At 54.3% G+C, this 17,037-nt stretch overlaps 1 protein-coding gene and 1 long non-coding RNA gene across 2 annotated transcripts; one reads left to right on the forward strand and one right to left on the reverse strand.

Moving 5' to 3' along the window:
• Positions 1–483: 483 nt before the first annotated feature.
• Positions 484–10,037, forward strand: LOC105546181 (chromosome unknown open reading frame, human C15orf52). Its single transcript, XM_011989313.1, has 11 exons — positions 484–637; positions 1,433–1,543; positions 1,833–1,940; positions 2,564–2,719; positions 2,806–2,931; positions 3,561–3,730; positions 4,032–4,090; positions 4,673–4,726; positions 4,818–4,908; positions 5,655–5,697; positions 5,781–10,037. The coding sequence occupies exons 1-11, from the start codon at positions 494–496 to the stop codon at positions 6,321–6,323; spliced, it is 1,605 nt and encodes a 534-aa protein (XP_011844703.1). The 5' UTR covers positions 484–493; the 3' UTR covers positions 6,324–10,037.
• Positions 10,038–14,792: 4,755 nt separating this feature from the next.
• LOC105546182 lies at positions 14,793–17,031 on the reverse strand. Its single transcript, XR_001007050.1, has 2 exons — positions 16,040–17,031; positions 14,793–15,113 (listed from the first exon to the last, which is right to left on the reverse strand). It is a non-coding gene; the product is annotated as an uncharacterized LOC105546182 (long non-coding RNA).
• Positions 17,032–17,037: the final 6 nt, after the last annotated feature.

Consider the following 17,037-nt stretch of genomic DNA (forward strand, 5'->3'; position numbering starts at 1 on the left):
ATGTCACTATATGGTGCATGACTGCACAGAGAAGACAATGTCCAACCTAAAAGAACAAATGACTAGTGTTGTCATTTTAGGGATGTGGTAGTACTTGGTGGTCCAGGGGAGGTGAGCTTCTTGATCCCTTTGAATTACTTAAACCAAGGCTGATGAGGAGAAGGAGCAGGAGAGGGGAGCATTTGTGTGCTGTAGGCCTTTTCTACTCATGGGAGGCACAGAGGCCTACGCTGGCTGCCCGTCTTGTCTGCAGGCAGGCCCAGGCTAGGGTCCTGCTAGGGCCCAGGCAGCCAGGCCTCCTGTGTGGGCTTGACCCACCAGGGAGAAGTCCCTACCAGTCTGTCTGGGGACGCTGGGGCGGGGCAGGGAGAGGTGCTAGACAGGACCAGCCAGCTGCCAGTGCCCTGGTCCTCGCCCTCTGAGAGTGGAAGGGTGGGGGTGGCGGCCCGACGTTCCTGGCTGGGAGCCCAGAGGAGTCTTTTGTAATCACAACATGATCTCGTGTGCTGAACAGCGAAGCCGGCAGGGAGAGGCCGGCAGAGGCCCGGCTCCGGTGGCTCCAGCTTTCCTCCCACTCTGGCTCCCCAGGGGCTGCTCTGGAATTCTCTCGGTGCCCGCCGTTGCCATGCACTCGGCTGTGAGTGGCAGTCTGCCTTTGGCAGGGGGCTTCTTGGGACTGGGAGGGGGCTGGGATACCAGGCAGCCACCCTTTGGGGGCAGCTGGGGACAGCTGGGGCTGGGAGAAAGAGGGCTGTGACTAGATGGGTCACAACAGAGACCCTGCATCCAGACAGAGAGGAACCTGGAATCTTGATGCAGAGACATGGCTTGCCCAGGGTGACTCCCGGGCTGGGGCCGCCAGGGGAGCTGACTCTCTCCGCCCCGACTACCAGCAGCTTTCGGCCTGGACAGGCTGGGCCCGTGGGAGCGGCTCTTTCCTCCAGGCTGGGCACAGGCCTGGGTGTGGGGTCCAGGGCCTGAGAGCCCAGGACGGAGCCAGGGCCTCTCCTTTTTCTCTGGTTGTGGATCTGGGAGTCAAAGAGCTCCCCCCTCGACCTCCCGAATCCCCTGGCAGCTTCCCAGTCACGGCAGGTTCCGCTGCCAGAGCCATTTATAACTCCCATTCCAGGCTCTGCTCAGCAGTGAAGCTCCCTGGAGAGCTGGGGGAGGGGCAGCCCAGTGCTGGGAGCTGTGGCTTGGGGTATGAGGCCCTGACCTGAGCCCCCCGAGGAGGCAGGGACAGGCAGACAGGCCTAGCTGGAATGGGGGCTTGGGGCCTTCTTTGGGCCATCTCCCCAAGCAATCCCCTTCCTTCCTGGCTGACCTTAGCTGTGGGTCTGGGATCTGTTCCTTGGGTGGTAAAGATGTGAAAGCTGGGGACTGGTGAGAGGGGGACGCGGAAGTCAGGGGCTTGGGTTCCCTGCCTCTGCAGGGGCCTGCCAGAGCTGAGTCCCCCATGAGCAGGCAGGAGAAGGACGCGGAGCTGGATCGGAGGATAGTTGCCCTGCGCAAGAAGAACCAGGCCTTGCTCCGCAGGTACCAGGTGAGTGGGCTGCCACAGGGCCGGGAGGACCCGCTTGGCTGCCACTCCCTGGTTGCTGCACACGTGATGGTCTCTCCCTGCAGGCTCAGGAATGCACCTCTGGGGCTGGGGCCAGGGGTAGGGTGGGTATGGTCCCTCTTAGAGGCTTGGTCAGGGTCCTGGGGATGTGCGATGTGGCGCCTCTGCCCCCTGGTGTCCCACTGGTGTCTCTCCGTGTAGGCCTGTCAGCGTCTGTGTCTCTGTGCACCTGGGGGGCCATGGCGTGTGCTGACCCCGGGCCCTCCCACAGGAGATCCAGGAGGACCGTCGGCAGGCAGAGCAGGGGGGCATGGCTGTGACCACACCAGCACTCCTCCGGCCCGATGGCCTCACCGTTACCATCAGCCAAGTTCCCGGTGTAAGCCTCACCCTGGGAGACAGGGCTCGTAGCAAGGAGGTGGAGGCCCAGACCACGTCAGGGGAAGACAGCTGCCTCTGTTCCCCTCTTCTACTAACTGTTCCGGGGTGCATCCGTCAGCTCCCAACCTCCTGCAGTAGAACCACTGCTGTCCCCACCGAAGGGCCACAGCTGAAAGCTCCCCTACGCCCAGTAGAAGCCTCCTTATACCTTTTCCAGTCCACAGCCCTGCGCCTACGCCACACAGCACAGGCCCCTCAGCACACGCCACTCCTAAACCTCAAGCCCCAGGGGCTAAAACCCTGCAGGAAGTGGGGGACAGAGAAGTTGGGGCTGAATGCCAGGAGCAGTGTCTGAGGGACAGAGACCCATTGTCTGAGTGCTCTGGGTTTCCCAGCTCAGAGATGACGGGGGCCACTGTGGCATCTTGGGCCTCTGGGTGGCCCTGGGCCCTGGATAACCTCATGCCATTGGCATGTGAACAGCCTGTGGGAGTCAGCTCCTCTGTGGGGAATGCAGGGAGGGCTGGGGTTGGAACCCAGGCCTGGGGAACCACCGAGAGGACCCAGCACCCAGGTCCTGCCCAGCACTGCTCATGTGGCCTGAGGGTCTTCGTTCTGCAGGAAAAGCGGGTGGTTAGCAGGAACTGGGCAAGGGGCACCTGTGGACCCGGAGTGACCAACGAGATGCTTGAGGATGAGGATGCTGAGGACCACGGGGGTACTTTCTGCTTAGGGGAGCTGGTGGAGCTGGCTGTGACCATGGAGAACAAAGCAGAGGTGAGCAGGGTGGGTGGGAGTGCAGGTATCGGCGGGCAGCCTCTTCTTCCCTGACTCTGCTGCACTGCCCATCTTCATCCTCCCAGGCCAAACGGATTGTAAGTGAAAAGCCCATTAGAGCAAGGAACCAAGGCACAGAGGGGTCACCTGGAGGGCGTGTGACCCGGAGCCCCCCCATGCAGGTGGCCATCAGCTTGGATTCTGCACGGAAGGTGCGTCTTCAAGAGGGGATGGGGACATGGATCTGAAGGTCCTCACTTAGGGGAGGTAGAGAAGCTGAGTCAGATATGTCCTTCATCTGCAGGGACGTGGCTGAGGGAGCACCTGCAGGAGTTCCTGCTCCTCCTTCCTTTCTCTGGCCAGTCTCTGCTTTGGGTGGGCCTTGAAGTGGGAGACAGTTTAAGCCAGAGATGTGATCCAGCCCCCTCCCCTATCTAGCCCTGCTGGTGGCACGGGAGTGGAGGAGGGGCCAGAGGGTGGAGTTGACTGGCCAAGTGCCAGGTGTCACCTCTAGGTGGCAGCAGCCCCTAGTCCTTGCCCTTGCTCACAGCCTCCAGGGCCCCTCCCACTCCGGCTCGTCTGCATATCCCTGCAACAACCCTGTGGGTTGGTGCTGTGGAGATCCCTATTTTACAGATGAGGAAATGAGACACAGAGAGGTTAAATTACTTGCCTAAAACACACAACAAGTGGATGGAAGCCATTTCCATGGGAGAGCTGGAACACATCTAATTTTTAGCTGGAGATGTGGAAACCTTGAGAGGAAGCACCTGAGTCTCCAGACCCCACCCCAAGCCTCTTCCTGCTTCTCCCTTTCGCTCTGAGTGTCTTCTCCCTGCAGGGTGCTTGGGAGCCCCGGAGCCGGCCGGTGGGGGAGCCCCCAGAGGCGGGCTGGGACTACGCCCAGTGGAAGCAGGAGCGGGAGCAGATCGACCTAGCCCGCCTCGCCCGGCACAGAGACGCACAGGGTGACTGGCGCCGCCCGTGGGACCTGGACAAGGCCAAGCCCACGTGGGTGGCTGGGTTGGGCAGCTTGCTGGGCTGGTGATCCCGTGGTGTGGGGTGGAGCTGGCTGCGGGCACTGCTGGGAGGGCTGCAGGGACTCTCCTCGGGGTGGAGAGGACCTTGCTGGGCTCTCTGGTCGGGCCCAGAGTTCAAGGCTCTGTGTGCACACTGGGTCTTCCATCTTTCTTGGGCCCACCATCTCCCTGCTGCCTTCAATTCTGGGCCTGGGCTTGTGGGAGAGGGGTGTCAGGGTGGGGACCACAGCAGCTTCTGTGCACCAGCAATCTGACTCCATCTGTCTACACAGGCTACAGGACTGCAGCCAGCTGAGGGGAGAAGGCCCAGCCAGGGCAGGCAGCAGAAGGGGTGAGCTCACACCTACCTCATCTCTCCCCTCCTTGGCTTTGTTTATCTTTCACCCCCTTGTCCTCTCTTTCCTCTGTCTCTTAGTTTCTTACTTATTTCCAGAGCTGAAAGGAAGCATTGGAGAACATCTTCCTTCCTCTCCCTCACTATCAGAGGAGGGCACCAAGAACTCCCATCCTCCCCTCTGAGCCCACAGCTCTTGTCCAGGTTCTGACCAGGAGGCCCCAGAAGGAGGCTCAGTGGAAGCCTGCCCAGGGGTCTCTTCGAGGCGCTGGTCCCTAATGGGTGAAAGTCCTGGTGGTCCTTCCCCAGACACACTGTAGAAACAACTGTGGATTGCTGGTCCCCTTGTTTTATATGTAAAGAAGCTGTGGCCTGAGAGTTGGGGCCAGACACCTAACCACAGAGTGGCAAAGCTAGCACAGGACCCGACTCTCCTGACCCCCAGGCAAGGGCGCTTTTGGGGAGGCAAAACCCACGACTGGCCCCGAGGACTGACAGCTTCCTGAGGCTGGAAGGACCAGTGTTCCTGTTTTGGATCCTTTGTCACCCCACCTTTCCCCACTTTTTTGTCCCCGTCAGGTCCCAGGAGCCACCGGAAACTACAGCCCCCACCATTGCTCCCTGATGGAAAAGGTGAGTTGGGGAGGAGGAGGGGCCGGGTCTCGAGACGGAGCTGGCTGCTATGGGCCTCTTCTCTCCTTGGCTTGTGAACCATCTCTTGCAGGTCGGGGCGGGCAAGCCAGCAGACCCTCGGTGGCACCAGCCACAGGCAGCAAAGCCCGGGGCAAGGAGAGGCTGACTGGCAGGGCCCGAAGGTAACAGGTGGCAGGGGACAAAATCAAGATGGGCATCTGGACCAATTTCCTGGACCAGTACAGGCCCAGGTGCCAGCTCCATCCCTGGGGCCCCTGCCTCCTGGCTGACTGCAGCCTGGCGAGAGGTTAATGAGATGCTAGGAGAGGCCATTAGCAGAGGCTGCAGCGAGAGCCTGGGGCCTGGGGAGGCTGGTGGTAATTACAGCAGCTCCCTTCCCGTGGGAAGTGAGGTATGCCTTTCCCAGGCATTGCAGGCAGGGACATGCCTGGAGTCCCCACAGAACTCAAGGTGCTGCAAGCTTGGCCATAAACAGCAGCTGGGGACCCAGGATAGGCCCAGAGTGCGTGGCATTCAGAGGAAATAGTTGGATTTAGGGAACAAGGTCAGGCTTGGGAGGGGGAAGCATCCTGGAGCCACATTCTGGCTCTGATCCCAGTCTGAGACCCTTGGGCTTTGGCTTCTCCCAGGGATTTCTTTGGCAAGGAGATGGAGGCCCAGAGGAGGTGGAGGCCCCTCCTCTCTGGTCCTGCCATGGCTGCTCCTCTCTGCTGAGAGCTGTGGGGCTCTAGGGAGAGTCTGGATCACCCCTGGGATTTCTCCACTGCTCAATGTGAGGCCTAAACCGTGAGGTCCCAGCTCAGCCTTCCTCACTGGCTCTCAATTTCACCCCACCCCTCTATTCAGGCAGGGGGCATGGCTCTGGAGTGAAGTGGGGTGGGGCGTGCCATGAGCTGTGTTTCCACAGGTGGGATATGAAGGAAGACAAGGAGGAGCTGGAGAGTCAGGAGGTAGGTACTTGGGTATAGGATGGGGCAGGCTGGGGACGCAAGCCGTGGATTCATCAGCCACTGGGGCTGTTCTCTTGTTTCAGGGAAGCCAAAGCACCAGAGAGACTCCCAGTGAGGAGGAGCAAGCACAGAAGCAGAGCGGGATGGAGCAGGGCCGACTGGGGAGCGCCCCTGCAGCCAGCCCAGCCCTGGCATCCCCAGAGGGGCCAAAGGGGGAGTCAGTGGCTTCCACAGCCAGCTCAGTCCCCTGCTCTCCACAGGAGCCTGACTTGGCTCCTCTTGACCTCTCTCTAGGAGGGGCTGGCATCCCTGGGCCTAGGGAGAGCACGTGTGTGCTCAGTCTGAGGCCTGGGGCCCAGGAGAGCCCTGTGTCTTGGCCAGAGGGCTCTGAGCAGCAGCCCCTGGGGTGGAACGATCACCAGACTGAGCTGGAAGTCCAGACTTGCCATGAGCCACAGAGAGGAGCAGGGCTCCCAGAGCCCAGAGAAGACAGGTCTGGCAAGGCTGGGGCCCAGCAAGGCCCGGCCCTGAGAAGCCGGCCCCCCAGAGGAGGCAGCCAAGGGCCAAGAGGCACAGCAGGTATGAGGCGCAGGACAGGGCGCCCTGGCCCTGCAGGAAGATGCTGAACACAGCTCTTGGGAGCTGGGGCACCCCGGGGGAGAGGAAGAGGGAAGCACTCCGTTAAGAGCCCTCCGCATGACGGCCATGTGGTTGCTGGTGGCTTGTGCCATTGTCACTGAGCAGTGTGGCAAACTTTCCAGCACGGCGACCATGTGAGGGCAAGGAGTGGCCTCCCTGCACCTCACATGCTCATCCCCGTGCACATGTGGGTTTTCACACACGGGCACAGCCCCTGGTCTATTCCCCTGGCATCTGAGGCTGGTGCACCCCGACCTGGGCCTACTGCTGCCCAGGCCACAAGCCCTCTCCACTATGACGAGAGAACAAGGCTTGGTGGCACCCAGCACCTGGCTCTCCTGGCTCCCCTGGCTCCCCTGGCTCCCTGTCACCCCTCAGGGCCTGGCCTCCCCCTCCAGCTGCAGGCTTTCACCTCTTGCCTGGGCTGGATTCCCCCAGTCCCAGATTCCCAGGATGCCCAACCACAGGAATCCCAGTAGCCACGTGCCAGTCTCCTGCCTCTCCTGAGTGGTGGCTGAGGCCTGGAGGAGGGGAGGCCACACAGCTGGCAGGGTCTGGCCTGGGCAAAGAAGAGTAGTGCTCACGTCTTCTCAGTGAAAAGGAGGATCTCTGGAAAGTCCTCCTCTCTGAAATGGGGTGCGATGGGGAGGGACAACCTCCTCTCCCACTGCGGGATGGGAGAGCTTACTCCCAGGCCGCCACACCCAGGTCCGACACCACGTGCACCCTGACTGGAGGCAAGGGCCTGGCCCTGCAGCTCAGGGTCATTTCCTGCCCTTTCCACTTCCTCTTTCCCCACCGCCCTGCACTAGCACCAGGGCCAGGCCAAGGCAAGAATCAGACAGGGACTCCACAGACAGAGAAACAGCTTCCAGCTAAGTATGACATCAGGACTTGTCTTTCCTACAAAGCCTCCATCCCCACCCCTCCCCTGAGGCCCACGTCTGCTGAATTATCCGGACTCCGCACAAGCTGTGGCTTCCTCTCAGTTCAACAAACATTTCCTGAGCACCCACTACCAGTAATCCAGCCGGTAGGCGACGGAGACTGCCAGCAGGAGGGAGGGAAGAAAGCCAGTCATCCGGCAGATCCGGGCTGTTCTGGGCGGGAGCTGTTCTGGGCCATAGGTGCCCTACAGGGCTGGGGGCAGGATGGCAGTAGGAGCTCCAGGGGACCCTCCCACCTCTGATTGGCACAAGCAGGTGCCCTTCTTTCTTGTTATGTGTGCCTTCTGCTCCTGAGCCCTGGTGTGGACCTCACCGCATGGTCCCCTCTGCCCCCTCCTCTCTGGTCCTGCCATGGCTGCTGTTCTCTGCTGAAGGCTGTGGGGCTCTAGGGAGAGTCTGGACCACCCTGGGATTTCTCCACTGCCCAATGTGAGGACTAAACTGTGGGGTCCCAGCTCAGCCTTCCTCACTAGCTCTCAACTCTACCTCACCCCTCTATTCAGGAAGGTGAGGGGTGTCTCTTTAGCAGATGAGACTGTTTTGAGAAGTGTCTCTCATATTTTAACTGAAGAGTCATGCAGATTCTAATGGTCTGGGGAGGGTCTGAGAGTTCGTCTTTTTTTTTTTTTTAAGTTAGGGTCTTGCTGTATCACCTAGGCCAGAATGCAGTGGCGCAATCAGGGCTCACTGCAGCCTCGAACCCTGCAGGCTCAGGCGATCTTCTCACCTCAGCCTCCTGAGTAGCTGGGACTACAGGCGTGCCACCATGCCTGGCTAATTTTTGTGTTTTTTGTAGAGGCAGGGTTTCACCATGTTGCCCAGGCTGGTCTCCAACTCCTGGGCTCAAGTGATCTGCTCGCCTTGGCCTCCTAAACTGCTGGGATCACAGGCATGAGCCACCACCCCTGGCCAAGAATTCATATTTCTAAGAGGCTTCAGGTGAAGCCCATGCTGGTTCCTGGACCATGCTTTTGAGTAGTCAAGGGCTTGGACTAGAATATATGAAGGGCTGGGAGTGAAGACAGACTCTAGACTCTAAAGGTTGGTGGCTGGCCATGTAGGGGATGGGAGAGTGCTAGCCCTGTCAGGTGGTGGGGGCTTCCTGGCTTCAGAGTTGGGTGGGAGACTTGGGGAAGATGCTTTGGAAGGCAGTGAGTGGGTGGTGTCAACCTCTGGTAGTGCAGTGGGAGAGCTGGTCAGGGATGGGATGGGATGGAGTGAAGGGGGTAGAGGCATTTGGTATGGGGTTGATCAGAGGAATTTTGGAAAGGCTTGGAAACATTCCTATATATGTGAGACACACCTATGCCAGGGCGAAGACTCCAAGCTCAAGTTTTTCTCTTGCCTTCTAGTCACAAGAACATGGCTTTGGAGTGTGACACTGGCCTAGGGATCCGTGACTCCCAAAGGATGGGGCCAGGGGTAGAGGAGGTTCAGGCAAAGACCTTGGATTTTGGAGACATCAAGCAGATGTCTCCAAAAACGATTGTGATCAAGAATCTGAATTATAAGATTCACAATCTGCTCCCCAACCCAGTGCTGCCAACTGTACAGCTGCACCTCCACAAAGGGGCATACGCCAGGCTCGTCTGACCCTGGGATGAGGAGGTAGGAAGCAGGCAGAGCTCCGGTTCAGCCCTCACAACGGGACTGAAGCAGGAGGGAAGGCTGGGCAGAAGGGCTGTGGGGAAGTAGGGCTTGTCTCCGTGGAGTGACATCTAGAAGGATGTTAGGAGGAGGGGTGTCACAGGAGTTATAGGCATTGGAGGGAACAGAGACTGGCGCAGGACCTCTTCATTGCAGGAAGATGGTAGTGCAGGCAGGTAACATTGAGCTCTTCTCAAAAAGGGAGAGCTCTTCTTCAAGATAAGGAAAGTGGTAGTTATGGTGGTAACCCCCAGCTATCTGTCCAGATGGGTGCCACCCCTCCTGCTCTAGGATGGAAGCAGCCATGGAGCAGGAGGGAGGCGCAAGAAGACACCCCTCCACAGACCTTGGCATCATGGGAAGCTGGTTCTACCTCTTCCTGGCTCCTTTGTTTAAAGGCCTGGCTGGGAGCCTTCGTTTTGGGTGCCTTTCTCTTCTCCAACCAACAGACAAGACTACTCTTCAAAGGTGGAGGGTCTTCATGATACACAGCTGCCAGGAACCCAGGCATAGGGCTGGGGGTCCGGAAAAAGGAGGGCACACAGGAGGAGGGGAGGAGCCAGTAGGGAGATGCTGGCTTTACCTAAGGTCTCGAAACAAGCAGGGCAGAATAGGCAGAGGCCTCTCCATCCCAGGCCCATTCTTGACAGATGGCGGGAGGGAAATGCAATAGACCAGCCTGCAAGAAAGACATGTGTTTTGATGACAGGCAGCGTGGCCGGGTGGAACAAGCACAGGCCTTGGAATCCGATGGACTGAATCAGAACCCTAGGTCTGCCATCTGTCAGCCAGGTGACCTGGGTCAATTTTTAGCCTCTAAAAGCCTCAGTCTCCTTATCTGCAAATTGAGGCTTGCGATACCTAGTTTGAAGGGTTGCTGAGAAAATTAAAGATAAGAGTATCCAAAATAGTCTATGGCCATACCACCCTGAATGCGCCCGATCTCGTAAGCTAAGCAGGGTCGGGCCTGGTTAGTACTTGGATGGGAAGAGTATGGAAAATATACCTGCCCGCAGGTGGAGTTGGACTCTCTCTTAACAGTCGCCTGGCACACAGAAGGCACTCAGTGAATATTTGTTGAATAAATGAAGTAGTGATTTGGTGTGATCTCTGTGTTCTTTGTTTTCTACCTTTTTTTTACATTCTCTTCTAGCCTCATCTTTGCTGGGGGTGGGGGTGGGGGGCGGTCAATGCACTTTCAGGGAAACAAGGAATGGTCTGTAAAGTTTATCCGGCCCACCAGGCGAGCTTCCTTCAGTCCCATGGGGGGGTCCAGGGGAGTCGCAGCCTCGAGCAGTGCCCCTGCTTTACCAGTCAGTGTTCCTTGACCTCCCTCACTGGCTCCATCACACTTACCCCCCTTCACCCTGCACGCTGTGCTGCGCTGGAGGCTCACAGGGGTTCCTCCTCTCTTCTGTCTACCTCAGTAGCAATCTCACACACTCACACCACAGTGTTTTGCTTATTTTCCCCAGAAACAAACCCCCTTGAGGAGTTTGCTCTGTGTGTCCCAGAGTTGTTTTGTCACCCAAAGGAGCAGCATGACTAGAGTTTGCTACGGTCAAGGGACAGGCACTGGGGATCCTTGGAAGCAGGAGAGCCTAGCTATCTAACAAGGCACAAGTTTGGAATGTTGGACCACCAGTCAACTCCAGCCCCAACCCTGTCAGGGACAAGAACAACAGGAAAAGATCGCACTAACCCCCCAAAAGAACAAGGAACTGTCAAAAATCCTAATACGGCCGTATTTTCTTATTTTAGGGACTAAATCAAGGGGAGGGGCCGAGGGAATAGGAGAACTAAAGACACCACGTCACTTCTGTCTCAAGTCACTTATCCATGTCCACACACCCCACACACATCTCTTTCTGAGCAAGGGTTATCAGGGCTCATGAGGAAGGGCTGACAGTGGTTGACCACAACCCCACTAAAGGGGGAGAACTCAAGGCTGGGAGAGGGAACGAGAGCAGCCAGCAGAAAGCATGGACTGCAGCTGCTTTCTCTCAAGTCTGCTGGGCCTTACGTCACAGCTGCTCATTAAGCACCCACTTGACGCCGGGGAAGTGAAATAGCACAGACCTGGCACCAGAGAGAACAAATGTGGCACCCAGTGCTCCTTTTAAGGACTGGCTCAAGCAGCAGCAGGCCTCAGGGCAGGAGGTGAGGCAAACACAGCAGTACCTTCGCGGGAAAGGGACGGACTCGCTCAGGGCTGCCTTTTTAACAAGCTCTCCAGGGCAAGTTCTGCGGCAACTGTCAAAAATAATGGACAATGCAGCCTTTTTCCCTTCTCTTACAAGCACTAGGGACACTGTTTCCTCCTCCCCCAGCAGGGCAGCTGGCTTTAACCGAGAGAAAGGGTCAAAAGGCACCTCGATGACCATCTGTCAAAACAGAAATACCCTACCCCTAAGTTACAGCATCAGAGGAAAAGGCTGGGCCAGTGGTTCTGACTTCAGTGTGTATCAGCATCACCTGGAAGGCTGGTTAAAACAGAATGCTGGGCTTCGCTTTCTGAATTTCTTCTTCAGTTGGTCTGGGATGTGGCCTAAGCTGTCATTATTCTAACACATTCCTGGGTGACGCTGATGCTGCTAGTCTGGGCACAGTGGTGTAATGTTTACCACCTACCCCCTTCACATTTCTTTCTGTGCAGCATCATATTGCCCAAGGGACAGACATTCCCTTGAAAATATATTACTTCACGTGTACACATTGTACTTTTATTCCCAAGATCTCAAAGCCCTTTCATATCTATAACCTCCATTTGCTCTCAGCAATTCCCATTTATTTAGCAGAAAAGAGAGAGGTCAAAGGCCTTAACTAACGCCATTGTTGAGTCCCCAGGCTTCCCATCTTCCAGTTCAGGGTCCCTCCCAAGAACACACAGTCTCCCTGCCCAGGGCCTTGTGATGCTGTGAGCTGTCTACACCTCTAAGCCTGGCTGCCGTGACTCTACACCACCCAGGCTACCAGCAGGGAGCTGAGGGAGCAGGTGGGTCTCCAGGACACAATTGTGGGGAGACCTCAACTAATGACTCTGAACACTGAGGTAGCAGAGAAAGGTATATGTATTTCAAAGGAAATCCTTGGTAATCAATGCAATTGCTTTTTTGTGGACAAGTTGGTTTTCGGAGTTTTGAGGTTCACTTAGAACACTGTAGACACCAAATAAAGATCTAAACTAAACTAAAATTCTTGAATTAAAGGTAATGGTTCGTGGAAAACATCCCTGCGGATATTAGCTAAAACCTTACTGCTATTTAACTGATAAGCTATTGCAAAAACAGAATACTGAAGAAAACAGGGTAGTCTGACAAGGGGAGACTTGCAGGCATGACTGTAAATTCCTTGTGGATAATTTTCTGGTCCTTTAGTGGTAGCTTAACAAAGGTTTATAGAATTGAATGAGGCACAGGATCCACTGAGGAGCACTGACTAGGTGGCTCCCATGCAGGGTGTTTCTGCACTCAGGGTGGAAAGCCTGGTAGAGTCTAGGTGAGTGGGAAAGAGAAGTTTGTTTGTTTGCTTTTTCAATTAGCTACTGGAGGGGACAAAAAGCATAACACAGGCTTTCTGGCAGCAGAAAATCACAGGCTATGTCAGCAAGTAAAACAGAGGTAACCAAAAAACTGTCGACAGAGCAGGCATGTTTATAGCTTAACATTAGGCTGCAGGGCTGGCATCTAGGAGACAATGAACGGGTCACATATCCTATGGCATGTCCATTAAGCACCATATGGAATATCACTGTGGACTTCCGGCACCCAGAAAGAACAGGAAGGCCAAGGCTGAGTCCTTCGACTTGGAAATAAAAAAACTGAGGCCAGAGAGATCAGTGCAGCTACAATTTGCAAGGGTTTTCTTTAGCAACCCACCTTCTTGAACCAGATTATGGGCTGTGGATACGGGCATGCAAGGAAATTACGACAGGGACACCACAGTGATACTAAGGTTGATTCCATCAGCACCCAGCACCCACTGGGTGCTGATCAACCCAGAGATCAATAAATTCTGAGTACCCACTGCCAGGCACTAAGTGAGTGCTGGTCATGAGAAACAGGCAAAGCCACTGCAGTTTCTCCTTCCACTGAGGGAGATGGAAAACAAAAAGTACAGCTGTGGCCCTTTTGTTACTGAATTGCAATTCCAGAAATACCTCCATTCTCTGTAGACAGGAAAGAGAGGACAATTACTACCCCTTTTAAATAGCTGTGGTAGCCCTAAAGCTTGTGACCTGACCTTTCAGCTCTCCTTAAAGAAACATGTAGAAACAAGTAGATGCTATGCATTCAGCATTTCAAGACAGGATATAAATACTCCACGAAAGAACACGCTATCTCAGAATTCCCCAGTGAAAACTGAAAAACAAGGTAGACAGAAAAGCTTCCAAAACATGGTCTCATACCATGTGGAAATCTAGGGCTGTCAGGAACAGAAATATTTCTTATGCTTAAAACCTCAGAGAAACACTTCACTGTACCTTAACATTAATGGGGAAAGTGAAGATACCCTCACAAACTCAGCCTAATGGGTTCCTTCCCTGATCTTCCACCCCTAAAACCTTCACTTTCAAAACAGGCTTCTCTCTCTTCAAGTTCAGGCTGTCAGAGAATAAATGAATGCACACCGTAACTTCCAATATAAGCAAACACCTAGAAATGGTCCTGGTAGTCCTGGTGCAAAGCCATGGAAGGAAAGTAACCCCGTTTGCACAGATCTCTCCTTCTCGGCTTAAAACTTGATGGACAACTGTGCAGCCGATTTCTAACCCTTGGAAATAAAGCTATTCAGACCACTGCTTCTCAGCCAACCAGGCCCTGTCTCATCCGCTAAGCAGGCTCCCACTGTACATATTGCTGTATGTGCCCAACATGTGAAGCCACCGTGGGCAGCTGTAGAAGCCACATGTCACTGTCTGCAAAAAGGAGGGGCCGACCAAAAGAGCCTCGGAAACTCTTTCACTCGCCTTCTGCTCTGCCTTACCAAGCCCTCTCTCAGAAAGTCATTGTGTAGGCTGAAGAGGGAAATAAAAGAAGGGCGGACTTTTTCCATGCCTCCCCGCAGACTACAAGGTAATGTGAAAGAACAGTAGCTACCCCCCAACAGCTCTGCTGAAGTGCAGGCCTCAGGGGGCCCCACCGACACTGGCTTCTCACTCCGGATTTGTACCGGGCAGCATTGTCTAATAATGAGCTGAGCTCAATTGCTTACCATGTATTTTGCAGCATAACTAATCCCTTATATTTGTGCTTTTCACCCACATCTTTTTTGTTTGCTTAAAGGGAAGAAAAAAGCCTCACCTTTGAAGCAACCTACACCTCTCAGCCATTTGGCTCTCTTACCTCCTCCATGGTAGACAAAGCTCTGACCAAGCACCACAGATGCACACTTGCCTTTCTGGTGTTAGCACTTCTTGAGTTATCTAGAGGCCAATGGCTGAAAGGTGAGGACAGTGATGCTATCAGGCAGCTTATCCTCACCTCCTGTGCTTAGCCAGCTAAATGTTTGCAGTAAATCTTAATATTCATGCTTACTGGGCCCTTAGCTTTGTCAGCTAGGCATCTGCTCCTGTAAAGCAGAACTTCTTCTCAGCCTGTTTTAAGGTTGGCAAAAGGTGGCTGAGCTAGAGATCACTGTTCTTCCCACCCCAGGATTGCTTCCCAACTAAGATGGATTCTGCTACCCTTCACTAATCAATTCATTCCAGCCATCAGGCACTGAGAACAGCAGGGCAATTGTTTTTTCCTCCTCAACCTATTCATCACCATCCATCCATTCCACCTCAGACCAGTTACTCTTCCAACCTCTACTCCGTCCCCTTGAAGCACAGTTTAAGAGAAATGATCAACTTACACAGGCTTAGGCAGAGTTCTTAGGATGTATTTTTGTTCACCTGAAAAATAAAACTTTTAAAAAATATACAGGACTTTTTGAGTACAGGTATATCTTAAATGGCTGAATTATAAATAATGTCTCTGGTCATGTTCACAGCTAGGGCTGGAGCAAATGTCCCAATTCCAGTGAAGGCTTTGGAGAGTCAGGAGGCCAGCAGCTGGAACTATGAGTGGCCTCTCTAGACTCTCTGATCCATCCCAAAGAGGATTTAAACAGTCCAGAAAGCAGGGATCAGGAAGAGGACAGGGAAGTGGACTCCCAGATGTTCTATAAGTTCAAAGGATTCTTGGAATAAGAGATCAATTTACAAATTATTAAAATATAGGACTAAAAATTCACACAGTAAATATAAATTACAGGCTATTATTGAAGTTATAAAGTGGCATTTTATGTTTCTTCCCCGTCTCACACCAAAAATGTAAAGGCCTCACAGGCTTCCCAATGACTGAAGTCCTAGTCAGCTGCTAAGAAATCTGCTATAGCCAAGAGACCCTGGAGGTGTTACCAGCCTGCTGGTAGGCTGTGACAGCTCAGTTGCTATTATCGTGCCCACAACAGGACATGGCTTAAAGCAAGGCTGCTGTCCTGTAAACTTGGCTCAGAGCTAACCAGAGTATAGGCCAGAAAACTGGAGAGACAAACTGTTTCAGGACTCAGGTGGGTAAGTTGTCTTTTTTTTTAAAAAATAGTGGCTCATTTCCCAAAAAGGAAACACTAAGGGGTTTGATATCTCATCACTACCCACACTCAATTGCCTAAAAGCAAGTGGCAGAAGGAAATGGAATCCAAATTGACGAAGTCTAGTTCTTGCTACCCCAGAGCTACACACATGTCCACATATTTCTCTTGATGTTTCTCATCTCCTTTATACAATTACAGGCTGCATTTAAGTAGGGCTTCTCAGGAAAGGTAAAGACAGCCAATTCAACCTTCCCTTGGCTAGTCTATTAGCTGGCTCTCAAAGCACAATCCTGAGTTTCAGTGAAGCCCACCTTCCAGCCTTTCTGATTCTGTAGCATAACTCAAAACCAGAGGATGTGTGTGTGATCAAAGCTCTGGGGTCACAACAGATTTCATCCCAAATCGCAGGGCTTTGTCACTACAGGCTCAGGAAAGAGGGAAGGCAAAAGTGATTGCCGGAACAAGACAACATTTTGAGGAGCAGGAAAAAAAAAAAAAAGATAAAAACACTTGCCAGTCACTCTACTTACAAAAGCTTGCTCTTCCTAAAAGAATTCTGTGAGGGGAAGGCCAGGATTGAAGCACAGCAGCATTGCTCTTTCCCTTCCTTCCTCCCTGGCCCATATTCAGATACTGAGGGCTGCAACAAGCCTCTTTGGTGGGGGCACTAGGATGGAAAGAGGGGATGAGTACATTCCCCACCCCCCTAAGTTGCTTCTACTTCTCCTAAGGCTTTCCACAGCCACGTCAACAGTCTAAGAATGCTTATACTCTTTTGTGAAAGAACGTCATAAACTTATATTTCAGAAATAGGAGGGGAACAGGAGAAAGTGAGTGATTTAAGAAGCCGTGTTGGTGCCCTTCCGGCCAGGTGTACTTCGGGGGACAGCAAATAGCCCTTGCTTGACCCCTTCAGTCAGTAGCTACCCAGGGTGTGGGAGGATATACATAGAATTCTATGTGATTATAGCTTCTAGTGCATATGTCAACAACTATATACAGGGATCTAGAAATTTAATGCATCTCTGGCCACTGCAACTAGGTTGACGTACCTGAGCTCCACTACTTTTGGTGCCCTCCTCCTTTCGAGAGCTTCAGCTTACTTAAAAAGAGCCCCTACAGCTCCATCCTTCCCCTGAGTCTTGGGGGAAAGCCCCAGTCATCCCTGCACGTAGGATACACCAGAGCGAGCAGCGCAGAAGGGTTTGGTGCCGGGATCTCCCCACCCCTCCCCCCATCCCCCTACGGCTCAGGGCCCTGGTGCAGCACGGTCCTGGGCAGCAAACCCCCAGCCCCCCGGCGAATCGTGGTCCCTTGGCTGAAGATCTTGCTGCGGGCCTCCCGATCCGGGGCCAGCCGGCGATGGTGGGAGTGTGGGGGGTGTTCACTCCCGTGGGGGTCACTCCCGCGGGCTCTCCACCCCATCCTGCTGCGAAGTCCTGCCTCTGGGCTTGGGGAGGATGGTTCCCGGCTGCCCCCTCCGCGGAGGGCTTCAACGACTCCCGGGCGCCGCCACCGCTTCCTCCTC

The sequence above is a fragment of the Mandrillus leucophaeus genome, unplaced genomic scaffold (genome assembly GCF_000951045.1).
Source record: "Mandrillus leucophaeus isolate KB7577 unplaced genomic scaffold, Mleu.le_1.0 Scaffold35, whole genome shotgun sequence".
Lineage (NCBI taxonomy): Eukaryota > Metazoa > Chordata > Mammalia > Primates > Cercopithecidae > Mandrillus > Mandrillus leucophaeus.

Excerpts from the sequence above, each read along its gene's own strand:
- LOC105546181 (XM_011989313.1), top strand. The coding sequence starts at position 494 with ATGATCTCGTGTGCTGAACAGCGAAGCCGGCAGGGAGAGGCCGGCAGA. Across the intron at positions 638-1,432 it reads CCGTTGCCATGCACTCGGCT|GGGCCTGCCAGAGCTGAGTC; the intron begins GTGAGTGGCAGT and ends CTGCCTCTGCAG. Across the intron at positions 4,909-5,654 it reads CTGACTGGCAGGGCCCGAAG|GTGGGATATGAAGGAAGACA; the intron begins GTAACAGGTGGC and ends GTGTTTCCACAG.